This window comes from Macrotis lagotis, chromosome 3 (assembly GCF_037893015.1).
Source record: "Macrotis lagotis isolate mMagLag1 chromosome 3, bilby.v1.9.chrom.fasta, whole genome shotgun sequence".
Taxonomy (NCBI): Eukaryota; Metazoa; Chordata; class Mammalia; order Peramelemorphia; family Peramelidae; genus Macrotis; species Macrotis lagotis.
In genome coordinates, this window is record NC_133660.1 from 37,779,101 (window position 1) to 37,796,842 (window position 17,742).

Consider the following 17,742-nt stretch of genomic DNA (forward strand, 5'->3'; position numbering starts at 1 on the left):
GTTAAGGGAGGGAAAACTATCTAAAAATTAACTCTCTCACTCTCCTCCCTTCCTCCCAAAATGAGCTGCTTTGCACAGATCTCTAATTCTCTTCTCATTGTGAAAGATTTCTAGCAGATTTTCGATGACCACGTTTTTTATCTAAAGTAGGACTGTCCAACTTACTTTTACAAATTTTTATTGAAACAATAGACAATATATTTTGAGTTGCCATTTTAGTAAAGGCTCTGTGATAGCTCAGCTTCAATTACTAAAGTATTTAGTAAAATCACAGGGGGCTGTATAAAATCACACTGTGGGCTGCATGCAGCCTGCCAATTGCACTTTGGACAGCCCTGAACTAGGATATAGAGGGGACTTTTGCTTAGTGATAAGTTGGCTTATTTACTGAGGTCCCTTCCAACTCAGAATTTTTTTCTGTAAATTATGTTGAGAAATAGTTTGAACAGAAATTGTTACTTCCAGTCAAGATGACTTCTAGAAAGGTGGCAGACTTCCCCCCCACATCTACTCTAGAAAAAACTAAAAAATTATACAAGATAAATAATTATTAAAGAATTCAATGAGAATTGATAATTAAAGCCAGCATGAGCAAGGCAAACAAACCAGTATCCTTCCAGCATGACAGGAGAAGACCCAAACACAAAGGTTTGCCTATGAGCATTGTGTCTAAGAGACAATAAGAGCAGAGCCCTCCCCCTACCCACAGAAAAAATGCCAGAGTCAGAATCATGCTGTGGAGACCTTGGAAGCCACCAGCAATGGGAGTAGTCTGAAGGACCTAGACCTACACCTACACCTACACCTACACCTACACTTACACCTAGACCAAAACAGCCCAGGAATCTGAGGTCCCCAACACTATGTCCTGAAACACCATAGGAAGTCTGGAAATATCCAGGGCCCTAACCAAAGGAAACATAGGAATCCAAGTGACCAGAATAGGACCAAGAAAAGCCACTACTCCACCCCTAAGTGGAGAACAGGACAAAGGTCTTGGTACAATACTTGGAATAATTATGAGAACAAACTAAAGAGCAAAAAATACAAGTAAATGTAAAATAGAAGATATTAAAAATAAAATGACCTAAAAAAGGTTAAAGGAGGATAATTTAAGAAACATTGAACATTTTTAAAAAAAAAACCTCCTCATTATAGTTAAATAAATCTTGGTTGGGGGAGGTGGCTAGGTGGCGCAGTGGATAAAGCACTGGCCCTGGAGTCAGGAGTACCTGGGTTCAAATCCGGTCTCAGACACTTAATAATTACCTAGCTGTGTGGCCTTGGGCAAGCCACTTAACCCCGTTTGCCTTGCAAAAAAACCCCTAAAAAAAAAAACCTAAAAAAAAAAGAATTAAAAAAACTACTTGAGCCTGAAAGGAAAAAAAAAAGATATGAACTAGAAATTATGTGGATGCCCATCAACTGAATAACAGCTACACAAACTGTTATAAAAATGCAATGCTATCTTATTGCACCATGAGAAATGATAAAAAGATCATTTCAGAAAATCTTGGGAGGTATGAATCAATGTCACTTTAAATAAAACCAAAAGAACATTATACAAAATAAGCAACACTGAAAAACTTAACTTTGATCAATGTAATAAAAAACCACATCTCCAGAAGACTTATGCTAAAGCATATTATCCACTCCTGATAGAGAAGTATTGGACACAAGGCGAAGAGACCTATGTTTTTGGACAGGGCCACAATATGAATTCATTTTGCTTAACTGTACTTATTTGTTACAAGGTTTTGTTTTGTTTTGTTTAAATTTTTAAATTGAGGATGGGGTTTTAAGGGAAAAAGGGGGTTAGCAAAAAGATATATTTCAAAATACACAGAATGAAAAAGAGCTTGGAAAGAAGTATAGACAAGTGGACAGTTTTCAAATATTTAAAAACAAGTTTAATTTATTAATTAAAAAAATAAGCATTATGAAATGGAGAATTGTGAGCTCATTGACAATCCTCTTTTTGCATCCTCCATGCATATGAAAATGTTCATTCTGATAGTGTTTGTGTTCAGAATAAAAATCTTTTTTTTTAAGTCAAATGATCAATTCAAATAACAATTACCTTATCAAGAGCAACTTCCATGTTGGCAACTTTTTCTTTCAAGCGCCTCTCTTGGGATCTCAGAATCTCCAGCTCCCCAGCCATTTTGTTTTTTTCCGTTGCAACAATGTTCAATTCTTGACTTAGCTTATTTTTTTCTTCTTTTAAGAAACGCTTCTCCTATGATTACAGAGAAGAAAGTATCTCTGGGATAATCTGACTGCTATTACTAGGTGATAGAAATGTAAGCTATTGATTCAGTGAAACCTAACTTTCATGTTAAATTATTTTTATCCTATTCAATTATTTATTTACTTATTTACTTACTTATTTATTTATTAGTGAGACCAAGAGGAAGTAGACAAGGCTACTATGGATCTATGCTAATTAGCCCTATGATTGTTTCTTCCAGATTTAGTAAATAAAGTATTTGATGAATTTCCACTAAATAAATTATTGTAACTATGTGTTTACTTGTAAAAAGAACTAATGCTTTTCAGAAGTGCAGATATCCACCATACCAAACTGAAATTAAATTATTACTTCAGAGGATATGTCCATTTGACATCTTTTGTCAATTGCCATTTTTCAAGACTGTACAAAACTCAGCTGAATCATCATCACCTAATTTGCATCATAATAATTCAACACCAAAATGTAAAAATACAGAGACCCACAAAACACTGAGCAAATTAGATTTTAAAGTTGAAAGGGACCATAATTAGAGAGTCCAAGGACCTGAGTTAAATTCTTCCTTAACTATCTATGTTACTTTGACCAATTGATAGTCTCCCCTCCCCCATAAGCTTTTGTTTTCTCATCTGTAAAATGAGGAGGTTGGATCAGATGATCTCTAAGGTCCCTCACTCCCAGTCCCAAATTCTATGGTCCTATTTTACAGATGCAAAAACAAAACTCAATGCAGTTAAAATGATTTGCCCAAAATGGCAGAATCAGAATATTGTAGCAGAGTTAGGATTGGTGTCCAAATAGTGTGACTTTAATCTGATTTTCTTCCCTCCAAGTCATTCAAACATTCAAATTTCAACATCAGTCAGTACTTCATGTTTCAGTGGACAGAGGAGGGCAAGAGGTATGTGGAAAATATAGGAGTACAAACACTCTATTGGTGTCACTTTAAGTATTTTTCCCTTTTCTAATTAGGTAAGGCAAACTGGCCTTATCCAGGATTGGGAAGCAATGTACTTTCTCACTCTAGAAGCTACTCTCCCTTGTCTGAGACAGTTAATGACAATAACCTTGTTAAAATTAAGTACTCTCAATGATGTTAAGCAAAGTGGGTTCTACTGGCACAGACATGGAAAAAAGAAAAAGGATCAAGATAAGATAGAAAGATGAGGAACTGAAAAATTATTATGTCAAGGAACCCAAGAATAATGTCAGCTGCTTTGCCTTGTGGTATCAATGGCACCAGTTCTGTAGCAGATTACCCAGTTTTCCTCTAGGCAGGATGAGTCCAAAATCAACTCAGAATCTCAATCTGGGAAAGGTGACCTCAGGCCTTCTTGTCTGACTTGCATCTAGCCCCAGGAATTCTCTCTTGATGTTCCTGACAGCCTTGACTTCACATAGCCCAGGAAAGGGTAATCTACCATCACCCCAAGCATCAGTGTATTTTTTGCTCTGAGGCAGTTTTAATTTCCAGGAAATCTTCACCCAGTGAACTGCTAGTAGATATTTTTCAATTAAGTTCCATGTAATTGAGTAAAAATCACATTATCTACTTTATAAAACTCATTTATATTTTATAGGTATTTAAAGTTTTACTTTGAGATAATACAAGAAAACTTTCACATTTTGCAAACATACTTCAATGTGATTTCTAATATAATTTTAATATCTTATTTTTTTGTTTCTCCTTTTCTTATTCCTTTTGTAGTTTCTGTACTCTATTTGCTAGATACTAACAACAGTCTCATACTGTTTTTTCAACTTCTTCTCCCTATTGCATGTCAGAAGAGTGCAAATCTAACATTTTCATCTTCAAGTTTTGGTCATAGAGAGTTATACAATAGTCATCAGAGTTTTTATGTGTATATTGCTAAATCTATTCTGTTTTGCATCCATCCCCTTCTCTGCCCTCATGGAGCTACACCTAGGTCAGGAACCATTACAAAGGCATTTGAGGTGGTATCCTCACTTCCACCCTCCCCACAGCAGCCACAAGACAATCTGAACACATTCCTTGCTGTTTCAGAAGCTTCGGGGGCTTCTCAGAACTATCAGTCTCAGCCCACCTCCTACCCTCATGTTCCAGCCACACTGACCCTCTCCTCGCCACCTTTGCAACATGCTGTTTCCCAAAGACTGGAATGCCATCCTCCTCACTGCTGTCTCTTAGAGAAGAGAGGCTCACTCAAGCCTTTTGAGTTCAGGCTAAGCCCTGGGGTACCAAATAGTGAATGAAAAAGTCATCCCTGTGGCAATGGGGGCAATAGCAAGTCCATAGAGAAGCATATACAGAATAATTACAAGTAAATTCAAAATTAATCAAATACCAGGGAATCTGTGAGGGAGGTGAAGCCACTCTAAATGGGAGACCAGGAAAGGTTTATGAATGCAGAAGACACTGCCCAAGTTGCATCTTAAAGAAAAAGAGGGACATGAAGGGGAAAGGAGGGATCATATGACAGATAGGAAGATAGCTGGAGTAAAGGCCCAGAGGAGAGGAAGAGAGAAGGGAAAGCCAGGGGCTAGACTGTGACAGTAAAAGGAAGCTGGAGAAATAGTGTGGGGCCAGTGTGAGGACTAAAAAGCTCAATATAGGAGTTTAAATTTGAACCTAGATTAGAGTGTATGCTCCTTGAAGGCAATGCTCTTCATTCTTGTCTATGGACTCCCTCCTTACCTGCCCGTATACTGTGGCTGCTACACAACAGGCTCTTTGAAAATGCTTGGTGATTGATTGATCCAGTGTGGGAGCAGTGAATAGAGAGCAGGGCCTAGAGGTGGGAAAACCTAAACTTAAGTTCAACCTCCAACACTTAATAGTAGTGCAACCCTAGGGTAAGTCATTGATTTTCTGTTTTAGTTTCTTCTACTGTAAAATGGGAATAAGACGACTACTACCCTCCAGGGTAGCTGTGACAAACCAACAAGGCAATAATAGTAAAATATCTGGCCCAAGGTAGGCATTCCATAAAAGTTTATTCCCTTCTCCTGCTTATTTCATAAGGCAGGCATCCCTTTGTGGATGTCCCTAGATTTTAATGCTTTACCCTATCTCCAAATTATCTTGTAGTCAGAAGGCATCAGTCATATGATATATATTTTGGATTTCTTCATCTATGTCCATGGCAGGAACCACATATGCTTTGTGAGGGAAAGGACTGTTTCATTTTTTTCTTTCAATTCCCAAGACATAATACTGTGCCTTACATAAAGGGACTTTTAATAAAAATTGCTGAACTAAGCTGCATTGGAGTCCATTAGACTTAGCTCCTAAAAGCACTACTATAGCATGTGAACAATTTCTAATTCTATGATAAATGAGATAGTAGTATACCTCTTCTTCCCAGGAAGAAAAGCTCAATGAAAAAATAATTCCTTAAAAGTTAGAATTGGTTAAGTGGAAAGAATCAATCATCAAGAATCAATAAAACAAAGTCAAAAGTATGGGGAAAATGGAAGATAATGTGAAATATCTCATCAGAAAAACTGATCTGAAAAATAGGTCAAGAAAAGATAATTTAAGAATTATTGAACTATCTGAAAGCCATAATTAAAAAAAAGAACCTTAGTTATCATCTTTCAAGAAATTATCAAGGAAAACTTCCCTGTTACCTTAGGACCAAAGAGTAAAATAGAAATTAAATAAACTACTGATCTTCATCTGAAAAAGATCCAAAAATGAAAAGTCTCAGGAATAGTATAGTCAAACTCCAGAGCTCCAAGGTCAAGGAGAGGATATTTCAAGTTTTCAAGTAACCAGAAAGAAAATCTTTAAATATCATGAAAGTACAGTGGAGAGCTTGGAAAATATTTTAGAAGACAAAAGAGCTAGAATTACGTTGAAGAAAAACCTATCAAGCAAAACTGAGTATAATACAATAAAGGACTGGACTTTAAAGAATTCCTGATGAAAATATCAGAACTGATTAGAAAATATGATATTTAAACACAAGACTCAAGAGAAATGAGAAATACAGGAGGTAATGATCAGAAGCAAAACAGACTTTAATAGTAAATAAATTGGGGGCAGCTAGGTGGTACAGTGGATAGAGCACTGGCCCTGGAGTCAGAAGTACCTGAGTTCAAATCCAGTCTCAGACACTTAATAATTACCTAGCTGTGTGGGCCCCGGGCAAGCCACTTAACCCCATTGCCTTGCAAAATCGGAAAAAATAAATAAATAAAAGAGTAAATGAATTACAAGACAAAATAGTAAAACTATACTAGTGGGGGACCTCAATTTACCTCTCTCAGATAAAATCCAACCAGAAAATAATTAAGAAGTTAAGGAAAGAATAGAATTTTAGGAAAGAAAGATATAAAAGATTTCTGGAGAAAATTGAATAAGAATACTTTAATAACTTTGGGGTTTTTTTTTCCCTCAGTCTTACATGGCACCTTCACAAAAATTGAAGTATTAGAGTACTAAAATCTCACAAACAAATTCAGGAAAGTAGAAATATTAAATGCACCTTTTTCAGATCATAACACAATACACATTGCATTCAATAAATGGCCTTGGAAACATAAATTAAAAATTAATTGTAAACTAAATAATCTAATCCTAAGGAATGGATGGGACAAAGAACAAATCATAGAAGTGAGCAATAATTTCCTTAAAGATAATGCAACAACGAGACAACATGCCAAAACTTGTGGGATACAGCTAAAGCCGTACTTAAGGGAATATTCAAATCTTTAAATGTATGCTACATGAAGCTCTTCCTGCTTTTGTCCCTAATCATCAGATCCCCAGTCACTATAAATTGTGCTTTTATTTTCTGAATTGAAGTCAGGAAATACTTAAAATCATGCAGTCCCAAAATACAAGTTTTTCATTTCTAGAATATAAATAAGTAATTAATTTTTTCCCAATGTAAAATATTTTCTAGAGTGACTCTGACCACTTCTATGTGGAGGCCTTGCTTCACCTTAGATGCATTTGTCATGGCATCCTCCAAAAACTGAATCTTGCTCTGCAGGGCATCTATCTGTCCTCTTTTGGCAGTGATTTGCTTCTGCATTCCCATTGCAACTTTCATGGCTGTAAGAAAGAATGCCAATTGCTTACTTACTTGTGAACATTCTAGCTAGGCCACTCTAAATTATAAAGCAAGGAGTCAATGAAAATTCCACATGGATATGGATTCTGGAGTATTTTGGGATTATAAATCAATGGGGTCCCCCACTGGGGAATGGTGGCAGGAAGGAAACAAGCATTTTTGTTGTCCTCATTGTGTGCAGGCACTCTGCTAAATGCTTTACAAATATGATCTCATTTGATCCTGTCAACTACCATGAGAGGGAGGGGCTATTATTAATTCTCATTTTCCAGAGGGGAAACTGAGACCAGCAGAGTCTAAGTGACGTGCTCAGGGTCACGGTAAGTTAGTATGTGTCTGAAACTGGATCTGAATTCACATCTTCCTGCCTCCAGGTCCAACATCACAGGGCTGCCTCTAGGAAGGCATGGTTTCCCAATGGCCAGGGATAGAGGAAATCTGAAAACCATTTTTTTGTGACTTTGTTTTTGCCAAAAGAATTAGTTGCCTTGGTCCAATGAAACATAGTTGTCAAGTAAACTACAATGATTCAAACTTTTCTGGGTGTCAGTTTCTTTATAGAATTGGGTTAAGAACAATGATCAAACTCAGTTTGATACACATAGACAGAAAGGAACTTAGATAGAAGAGATAATGATTGTTCATCAAAATGATTTCCCTGAACTACAGTGATACTGCTACATGTGAACTCTCTGACAATGTTCTGTCTATGCCTTAAGATTCCAGTGACACCATAAATTATTTGATTTTCATTCTCCTGGTACTTGGAACTCCCTGCAGTCAGGAGACTATAATGAAGATCAATCTCTAGCATAAGCCTGTGTGTGACTAATATAGTGGAAAATCAGGAGCTGGATTTAAGAATGGGCCTTCAGAACATGTGCAAAGGGCAGGACCTTGCCAATACCTAACTGAAAAGATCACTTAGGAAGCCTAGTTCTGGAAGCAACTTTATACACAATAAGTAGTCTGAACTTATTTAACCAAAGGATTTTAAAATATCACTTGTTTTACTTAGAAAAAATATAGATACAATCCAACTAAGATCTAAAAAAACAAGGAAAATATATAATCCTTTAAAAACAAAAGCAAAGTCCCAGCTTGTGATTCTTTAAATACCATTTGTTTGATTAAAAAAAAGCATTTAATAAATATAGGATATTTTAGTTGGTCAAAGCCTTCAACATGTTCTATTCAACAGATGGTATATGGATGGTATGTGTCTTTCAATGGGAATTTTATTAATGATTTATAGAATTACCAGGAAATTAATGAGAAACAGAAAATTTATTCTTGATTTATCATGTGTACTTCTTAAACTTACAGGTCATAATCTCCCAAAAGATAACTTTTCAGGTCAAGCTATTTACCCTGGATAGACCAGGTTGAACTAGTGTGAGGAGAGGGACAGGCTGAGAAGATATGCCACACTGTGTGTGTGTGTGTGTGTGTGTGTGTGTGTGTGTGTGTGTGTGTGTGTGTGGTGTGTATGTGTGTTGGGGGGAGCTTTCATGTTCCCCACTCCATCCTGCTTGCTTGTCTGGCTTTCTGTTCTTTTTATGTGTATCCCTAGGGCCTAGCACTAAATAAATAGGGACTTGACTTCTGGGCTAGGCCAGCAGCTCTATTTCTAGGATGAGCTTTCCTACTTGTGGAGCTGGAGCTCCTCAAATGGCATGGTATTCGCAGGGGGGGGTATAATCCACACATGGGAAATCAGAAAGGTACTTTTTATTCTTTTATATTCATGTCTGGTTCTTTTCTCTATAAAGAATTGGGATTTGGAGACATCAGAGACAATCTAGCCTAACCTGGCCATGATAATAATAGGAGGTGACATTTGTAAAATACCCTCAAGGTTAACAAAACCCTTTAAATCTCATCTCATTGAACCTTAGAACTACTCTGTAAGGGAGGTTGCATAATACATAATACAAGTGTTTCAAATGAGGAGGGTGGACAGGCTTTGTTGCATTTACACAATACCAATGGGAAGGAGGGTGCCGCTACTTGAGGGGCCTACATCCAAAAGAGTAGAAACCCTGCTAAGGACTTCCTCACTTCATCCTTGGGCTCCTCTCACTGCGGGGGTGGGGGTCCCCAATTACCATGTGTCCGAGTGCCTGGAAGCAACGGTGGAGTAGGGGAGGCATTTCTTATTTGCAAATCTAAAAAAAGTGAAACCAAAAACAGAAGAAAAGAATGTTGTCTATAGCATACCATGGCCATCAGATCCTTCCATTGTCTTTAAAGTATTTCTTGTTTGTTCCAGTTCAGTCTGTGCAGATTTCAATTGCATTTTCAGCTTGTTTGTGGTACATTCCATCTCTTCACTTTTGTTCCGATAATTTCTTTTTAAAACTTCGTAGTCCTCTGCACAATATAAACCAATTAACTGAGGTTAACCTAATCTTTCCCACTGTCATAAATGTAACTTTATCACAGTTAATGAAAGACCTGTCACATATACTTGCTTTCAGATGAGCAGATTAAGGGAATCTTTTTTTTGTAACTAATGGCTAGAAACAAAAGATTGCAAACAATTCTCAGGTCATTAAAGTTGACTGAACTTGAATTTGGTTTATATTTGGTTTACAATGGATTATATTACTTTGGACAAATCCAATGAAGCTATTAGTTCCATGCTCTTAGACACAATATTTCTGGAGATTCTCTCTTAAGGAAGGGATCATCAGAAGGCCAAAAAAAATGAACTAATATTTAGCAGAAATATTGGCAGAAATCATTCCATGAGTGTTAAGAAGGGAAATTTAGGCCTCACTAGGAGGTGTCAAATGAGAACACAGGTGAAAAATGGAGTGAAAAGGAGAGAAAAGATGAAAATCTGGATTTATCAACGCACACTTAAGTGTTAAGAGTGAGACCAGTGACTGACAAAAGTTTTCTTAGCTCATCAGAAAGATGGCTTGAGAGGTAGGCTCCCCTAGCTATTTACATGCACATTGCAAGAACCACAAAGGACACAGAATTCAGTAATTTTCTCCTCCCAGTTAGGGCTCCTAGGACTTTCCTTCCAAGAAATTTCCAGAAGACTTGTTGCTTCATTATTAATAAACCAATTATAAAACTGTAGGACTCATTGGACCTGCTTGTCCTCATGCTTGTTAATCGAATGCTGAATTTTATTAGCTGAGGTCTCAGACTGAAGCCAAATCTGCATGTAGAACATATGGGGTTTGTGTCATATTCCACATGAATGACCCCAATGAGCAGCATGATGACTGGCACTGACATATTTGCCAAAGCTGAACACCCATTATTCACTGAGTCTGCCCTGCTGCCAGGGTCCATGGAGGTATCAGGAGCTCAAATGGGTCTCCTTTCCTCACTACTCAGTGGGCAGGCTGCCAGGGCCCCATACCTGAAAGACTGGAGAGCTCGTTCCGACTATTTTTCACCTCAGCCAGGAGTTGGTCTCTCTCCTGTTTCATGTCCTTTACTGCCCGGAGCCGTTCAGATCCAGTATTCACCAATTTCACCTTTTCTAGTTCCAAGTCACTTAGCCGGGCTTCAAGCTCACGTATTTTTGAATCTTTCTTGTCTTTTATAATCTAATTGCATGAATCAAGACAAAGGATTCGGAAGTACATCCCCATATATGCATACATGTATTTATAATCAATCTTGCTGAGCCATTTAGACAGAGCCCACTCTGCAAGACAACATTTAAGATTTTCTTGGCAAATTGACTGGACTGCTTTGCTATTTCCTTCTCCAACTCATTTTACAGATGAGCAAATTGAGGCAAACAGGATCAATTGACTTGACCAGGATCAAGTTACTAAGTGTCTAATACTGGATTCAGGGCAGCTAGGTGACACATCGAGGAGAGCACTGGCCTTGGAGTCAAGAGAACAAGACTTTGAATCCAGCCCCAGACACTTGACTCATACTAGCTCTGGGACCTTGAGCAAGTCACTTAACCTTGACTGCCTTGGATCCAGGGTCATTTTCACATCTGGTCGCTGGCCCCAAATGGCTCTGGAGGAGAAAATAAGACTGGAGACATAGTACAGCCTTCCTCACTCAAATCCCGTTCACTTGTTTGTCATGGCCTCACCTCCCTGATTTCATGGTCTTCTTTGAAAATGAAGGACCAAACAACAAAAAAGTCTGGATTTGAACTCAGGTCTTCCTGACTCGAGGGTCAATGTTCTATCCACTAGCTGCCTTAGTTAAGTTTACTTAAAGCATTAACAGAATGGATAAAATTAGAAGACATGGAAGCCCATAGTAAAAATCCCTCGACACACCTAGATGTGGGGTCAGAGAACCTTGCTCCAAACCCCCACTCTGATCCTCAGATTCCTGGCCCCTCAGGTTGCCCTCCTAAATGGCCCCTAAACTCTCTTCTCCATGTTCAGAGCTGTATGCCAGGCCCGTCTGGGTAAACATGCTGGAGTTCTCCCTCAGGCTAAGGATGATACAGTTTTCCCTTCCATAGGGTGACTTTCCTGACTCCTCCTAGCTGGCATATATCATTGGTTGGCACGACAAATTAAATGGGAATTTGGGGGTAGTTTTGCAGAAGCTGCAGACGTGCTAAACCCAGCAGATGACAGGAAGTTTAGAAAATCAGAAATGCAGAATTGTTATTTTTTTAAAAAGGCATTGTGATGGACTGACATAAGATGAGAAAAGATCTTCATATGATTTTCTAAAAGAGAATGAAGGTGAAAGGTTTACCCCTACGTATTTTACCCTGATGCTCCAGATTGGGGTTGAGGTGGGGGTGGGGCACATCTCTAAACCCCTGATGTGGAAAGGATAACTGCCATGCCCTCACAGTCTATCCATTCCTCATTCCAGATTTCTGCTGGTGGAAACCTCTTTTTCCCAGTTACTCATGCTCAAGAATTCAGCATCCTCTTTGGCTCCCAGTCCCTTCCCCTGTCTTCACTCTTTGTGCCAGGCTGCTCCCTTCCATGTCGACTGCCATCATCACCCCAGCTAAGATCTATATCACTTTCTACTATCTTCCTACCACCAGACTGAATTTTTAAGAAAATTCCTAAATAAGAAGCTTTATTGTTCTATACCCTGCCTGAGAACTTGCAATAGTAAAATCTACAGTTGAAGGCAGGGGTTCTTCACCATTTTTCTGGGTCTTGGTCCCTTTGGCAATCTGGGGGAAACTACAGACCACCTCTCAGAATCATTCTTAAATGCATAAAATAGAAGACACAGCATTTCAAGGAAACCATTTGGGCTGAAATACAGTTAATAAAATTCATGGGTTCCAATGTCTATAGAGTTGGTAACACTGGTACATTAGACTAATTCAATTGTCTTACTGGAATACTTCCACTGCTCAAAACTCGACTCAGAAGACTATTTTAATGGCACAGAATAAACAGGTTTTCAGAAGTTCCCCTCCTAAAGACCTTCACATACCTTGAATTCCTGCAGTTCTAACTTCCGATCATTGATCTCTTTCTCCAGCTGAGTTTTTTCCACCTGCATAGCCCCAGCAGTACGCCCATGCTGGCCAACCAGCTGGGTCATGTTCTCAATCTGTTGACGCAAGATCTCAATCACTTTGTCCTTCTCCCCCATTTGCATCTTGAGGGCATCGCACTCTGACTGCACATTCCGAAGGTGGTCCCCTTCATTTTTGAGGTGCTGGAGCTCCTGCAACTTTAAGTCCACTCGAGAACGGAGCTTGGTGATCTCTGTGTTGGTTACCTCAATGGCTCGCTCCTTCTCCTGCAGAGACAGCGTCAAGTCAGACACAGTCCTCTCAGAACTTTCCAGGCTCACTTTTTTGGCAGTCAGCTCTTCCACAACTTTGCGGAGCATCTCTTTGGTGGATTCTAACTGAGCAGTCAAAGAAGATACTTTTTCTAGGCTTTCATTCTTTCCCTGAATTGCTGCCATCTAAAGATTGACAGAAAGAAGAGTTTCATGGATACAGCAGAATTACAAATAGATACAGGCAACATAGTAGAGGTGTATGGATCACTTAGTCTATGTGAGGAAATTTATGAATTGACTCAAGTATGAAATAAACTCAATTTGTTTAAAGGCTAATTTTGAGTTAATTGAATAAGGTGTCTGTCAGCAAGGAGGCTGGAGAGGATTTTTTTTAGGTCTTTTTTGCAAGGCATTGAGGTTAAGTGGCTTGCCCAAGGCCACACACTTAGGTCATTATTGAGTGTCTGAGGCTGGAGTTGAACTCAGGTACTCCTGACTCCAGGGCCAGCACTCTATCCACTGCATCACCTAGCTGCCCCATGGAGAGGTTCTAGAAGGGAAGCCTGGGAAGGTTCCTTTCCTCTGAGGAAGTTGTGGAGATCAACTGGAACTTCAGGCTAAATTCTAGAATGCGTTATTAAAGGAGTGTTGAGTGAAATTCTAGAGAAAAAAGCAGGGATCACAGAGTCTGCCTGACCTCCCATTGAGAACAGGTCTTGCCTAAGGAAACTGCCCCTTTTCCTTTTGTTAAGGGGTATCAGACTCAGAGATCAGAGGAATGGTGCAGAGAGTCCATCTGGAGTTTAGCAAACTATTCCGCTCAGTGTCTCATGCTACCCTCTGATTCAAAAAATTAGCACCAATATGAGAGCTGTGACTTGATGGAAGATCATGAGGAAAAAAAGAACTAAAGAACTAAAAGAACTAAGAACTTCCACTAGACTGCAAGTTTAGTATGAGTCAGTAGCATTCATCTGGCCATTAGAAAACCTTTTCAACTGCAACTGGAGGTCTCCTCAATCAGGTTAGGGATCAGGAAGGTTCTATAGTTCTGCTTTACTCTGCCTTCGTCAGGACCATTTCTAGATTCTTGTGTTCAATTGTGGCTGCCACACTGAAGAGCTAGAGTATGTTCAAAGGGGATTCAACTGGTTTTGCTTTGCCTCAGAGAAGAGAACTAAGAATCAGTGGAGGAAGCTGCAGGAACATTTTCCTAACTTTTAGAGCTTTATAAAAGAGCGGGCTGCTTCTCTGAGGTCTCCAAAGACAGACTCACTCACTCTTTATTGGACTATTGTAGAAAGAATTCCTGCTTGGACAGGGCTTAGAACATTTGCCTCAAAGGTTCTGTTCAGTGCTATTATTGTGCAGAAGCTGTACCTGACCTTTGTGTGAGCTTGGAATAAATTGTGTGGTAGCATTAGCTGGACCTTAGGGCACAATCCCAATCCTCCCAAAAAAGATTCTGTCCAGGAAAGATCTGCTAGTCATCCTAACCTTCAATGCCATAATAATAAGAGTCAATCAATAAAAGAGCCTGAGTCTTTTTTTTATGGAAGATAAAAAGCTGGGGCAGACAGGTGGCACAGTGGATATAGCATCAGCCCCTGGAGTCAGGAGGACCTGAGTTCAAATACAGCCTCAGACAAGAATTACCTAACTGTGTGACCTTGAGCAAGTCACTTAACCCCATTGCCTTACAAAAAAAAGATAAAAAGCTGTCATGTAAAAATGTCTTGTTAGTATAAATCTGCAATTCAAAAGAATTGCCAATAAATTCCCTGAAGTTAAACCAAAAAGAAATCAAGTTGCCACCTCTATTCCAGGAGGCTGTGCCTCCATGGCCTCACCTGGCGTTCCATCTGGCCTTGGCACTCCGTCTTCATGGTTTTAACCAGTGTTTCCAGGCGCTGCACCTCCATGTTCCTGTCATCCAGCTCTCGGCGCAGGTGGTCAATGGTGATGCTGTTGCCAGTGTCTCTGTCCCAAAGTCGCTTGTTCTGCTCCTTCTCCAAACTTAGCTCCTTTTCTCTTTTATGTAAATCAGCCTACAAGAAGAAAAGAATGTCTTCTTTTAGCTCACAATCAGATCAAGCAAATTTACACTTCTATTTTTCTTTGATGATCCTATACCATCCCACAGAAATTCAAAGAGATTCAAAAAAACACTTTTACATTGTTTCATTTGTCATTCCAAATTGAATTCAGTATTTGATTTGTTACCAAATACCTGAAAAAGAGCTTGAAATATAAAAAGCCCTCCCTAATGATCACTAGTACAAGTCACTGGGCTATGCAGCCCAAGGGAGGGAAGGGGGCACTACACCCAGAGGCCCACATTCCTTTCCTCTCTCTGGCCTGCAGCTTTGCCATCCCTCCTGCCCATGTCCCCTCTGGGTCTGAGGGTATCATACCCTCTGCCTGTAGGGTGGGCAGAGTTGCCAAGAGTGGCCTAAATGCCTTCATATAGCATACAACACCACCAAAAGCAAACCGAGGTCAAATCACTACTGGGAAGAAGAGTTGTTTTATATTTATATCAATATTTTCATTCAACACCATCAAATGTATAGCTATTCTATTTGTTTGCAATTTAACTTTATATTAAACACTGGGTTTTGCTCCAAAATATCATTTAGTAGTCTGAAAGACTTTCTTTCCTAACCCTTCCTAGAGCAGTAACAATTGTAAAATGTGAGGACAGGAATTAAGTACAATTTGAAATTTTATTTACTAAAAATCAGAATTACTACCTAGGAAAGGTCTATTTTCATATCAACAACCAAAAGAGTCGAACACTATAAACACTGTTATTTAGAATATTTTAAATGCAAATATAGCTCTATAAGAAATTTTATTATCTTTTGGAAAAAAAAGTCTTTTTTGTGTTCCTGTCTTAAGCACCCAGTCCTACCAGTAACTTCTGAAGTTGGTCATCCAGGTTTCCAGATTCCTGACTGAACTGATCACGCTCAGTGCGGGCCTCAGTCAGTTCTGAGTTGGCCAGGACTAACTGCTTCTCCAGATCTTCTATCTAAAGGGTAAGCATAAGAGAATTAGAATATTAATGTTCCAGTGACTAATAGGAAAAAATTAAAGTCATCATGTTTGTCATTTGAATAAGATGAAAAAGCCAGAGTCAATGGTTCATTAAACTCCTTGTGAAGTTTTCCTTTGTGTTTAGCCCAACTTAGATGACTTCAATTCCTACTCTTAGCAGTTTCATAGTAGGGATAAAGATGAAAAGTGACAGTCCCTACACTATCCAAGTACAAGGTCCAAGTCCTAGAGAAATCTGAAAATAGCTGTGCATTTTCAACATGATAATTAAGAGCAGGTCAAAAATATGACTTCATCATAGTCATCAACTATCAATAATAGATACTAGAGGACCTTCAAAATGTTTAAACAAATATATTTTGGCAAATTATGTTAACAATAATAATAATAATAATAATAATAATATTAATAATAATGATAGCAGTGACTAGGTGGTACAGTAGATAGAGCATCGGCCCTGGAGTCAGGAGTACCCGAGTTCAAATCCAGCCTCAGACACTTAACAACTACCTAGCTGTGTGGCCTTGGGCAAGCCACTTAACTCCATTGCCTTGAAAATAATAATAATAATAATAATAATAATAATAAGTCCACTTTCTTAGGGTATAGACTTAGGGCTAATCTAAGGAAAGTCTGAAATTCTTCACCAGTCCTGAAAGGACTCAGTTCATTAAGCCCAGGCTTAGACATGATATGTACTTTCTGAAATGTCAATTAATTTACCACTCTGCACAGTATCAGGCATGGTCCAAATCTGAGTCAATATGTCTGGCTCTCATATTCTTACTTTTCCTTTGATAGGGTTATCCTAAAATGGGCTTGAAATGTATTTTGCTTAGAAAAGTTATTCCCTTATAAAATAATATATTGGGATTAATAACAAGTCAACAAAAAGCAACAAATAGCAAAAGATTAAATAATGTCTTCAGCTAAAGTGCTATTTGAATTTATTTAAAAGTATTGCCTTTCCCCCTTGGACTTCTTTGAAGGATTATTTTTTCCTGATAGTTAATTTTTTTAAAGTTCACCTAGTGATCTCAGTCTACCTCGAAAGCCTTACACCAGATCAAGAGAGCACAACAGGACATGAGGAAGAATGCATTGATAATCAAATTCAGGTGATCAACTATCTGGACTACAAGACATAAACATTTTCTTTCCATTTCCAAATGCAACCATCGGTCATATCTAGCTATCCAAACTCAAAATATTGTGATTATTTTTCACACTTGTTATGGACACAACTTTCCCTTTAATTTGAGTGACTCATGACAATAGACCTTTCACATCAAATATTTTTTATAATGAATTGCCAAGTATCAAAGACTTAGTATATGATTATGTCTCTATGGATTATAAACTCCAAATTATTTAATCTTCCATTTGTGCTATATAAGATAGAATATAAAATCAATGTACCAGAGAAGGAAACAGATTTTATACACAACCTATAGTGTTAACAATTTAGTTGATTATATATACTTGTATTTAATACTTCAATCAAGTGATCAGTGTCCACATTTTACTAGTTATTGTACTAATTAGTCAATAGCCTTCCACATAAGCTTACTGGCCAATTTGAACATCGCCTTGATCTGTCTTAATGCTGATTTTTGTATTTTTGCTATGATTGTCCAACCATTAGCAGCTATT

General features: G+C 38.4%; 1 protein-coding gene across 11 annotated transcripts in view; it reads right to left on the minus strand.

Moving 5' to 3' along the window:
• CCDC158 (coiled-coil domain containing 158) overlaps nt 1-17,742 on the minus strand; it is a 112,788-nt gene that overhangs the window by 43,115 nt on the left and 51,931 nt on the right. For 9 of the 11 annotated variants that reach the window (XM_074228491.1, XM_074228497.1, XM_074228496.1 and 6 more), the window contains 7 exons: nt 15,944-16,063; nt 14,880-15,077; nt 12,730-13,212; nt 10,697-10,886; nt 9,535-9,687; nt 7,156-7,295; nt 2,081-2,239 (listed from right to left, as the gene is read on the minus strand). In XM_074228491.1, the coding sequence (XP_074084592.1) occupies nt 2,081-2,239; nt 7,156-7,295; nt 9,535-9,687; nt 10,697-10,886; nt 12,730-13,212; nt 14,880-15,077; nt 15,944-16,063 (1,443 nt within the window). The remainder of the gene's footprint in view (nt 1-2,080; nt 2,240-7,155; nt 7,296-9,534; nt 9,688-10,696; nt 10,887-12,729; nt 13,213-14,879; nt 15,078-15,943; nt 16,064-17,742) is intronic. The other 2 variants (XM_074228494.1, XM_074228489.1) reach the window with 2 other exon arrangements.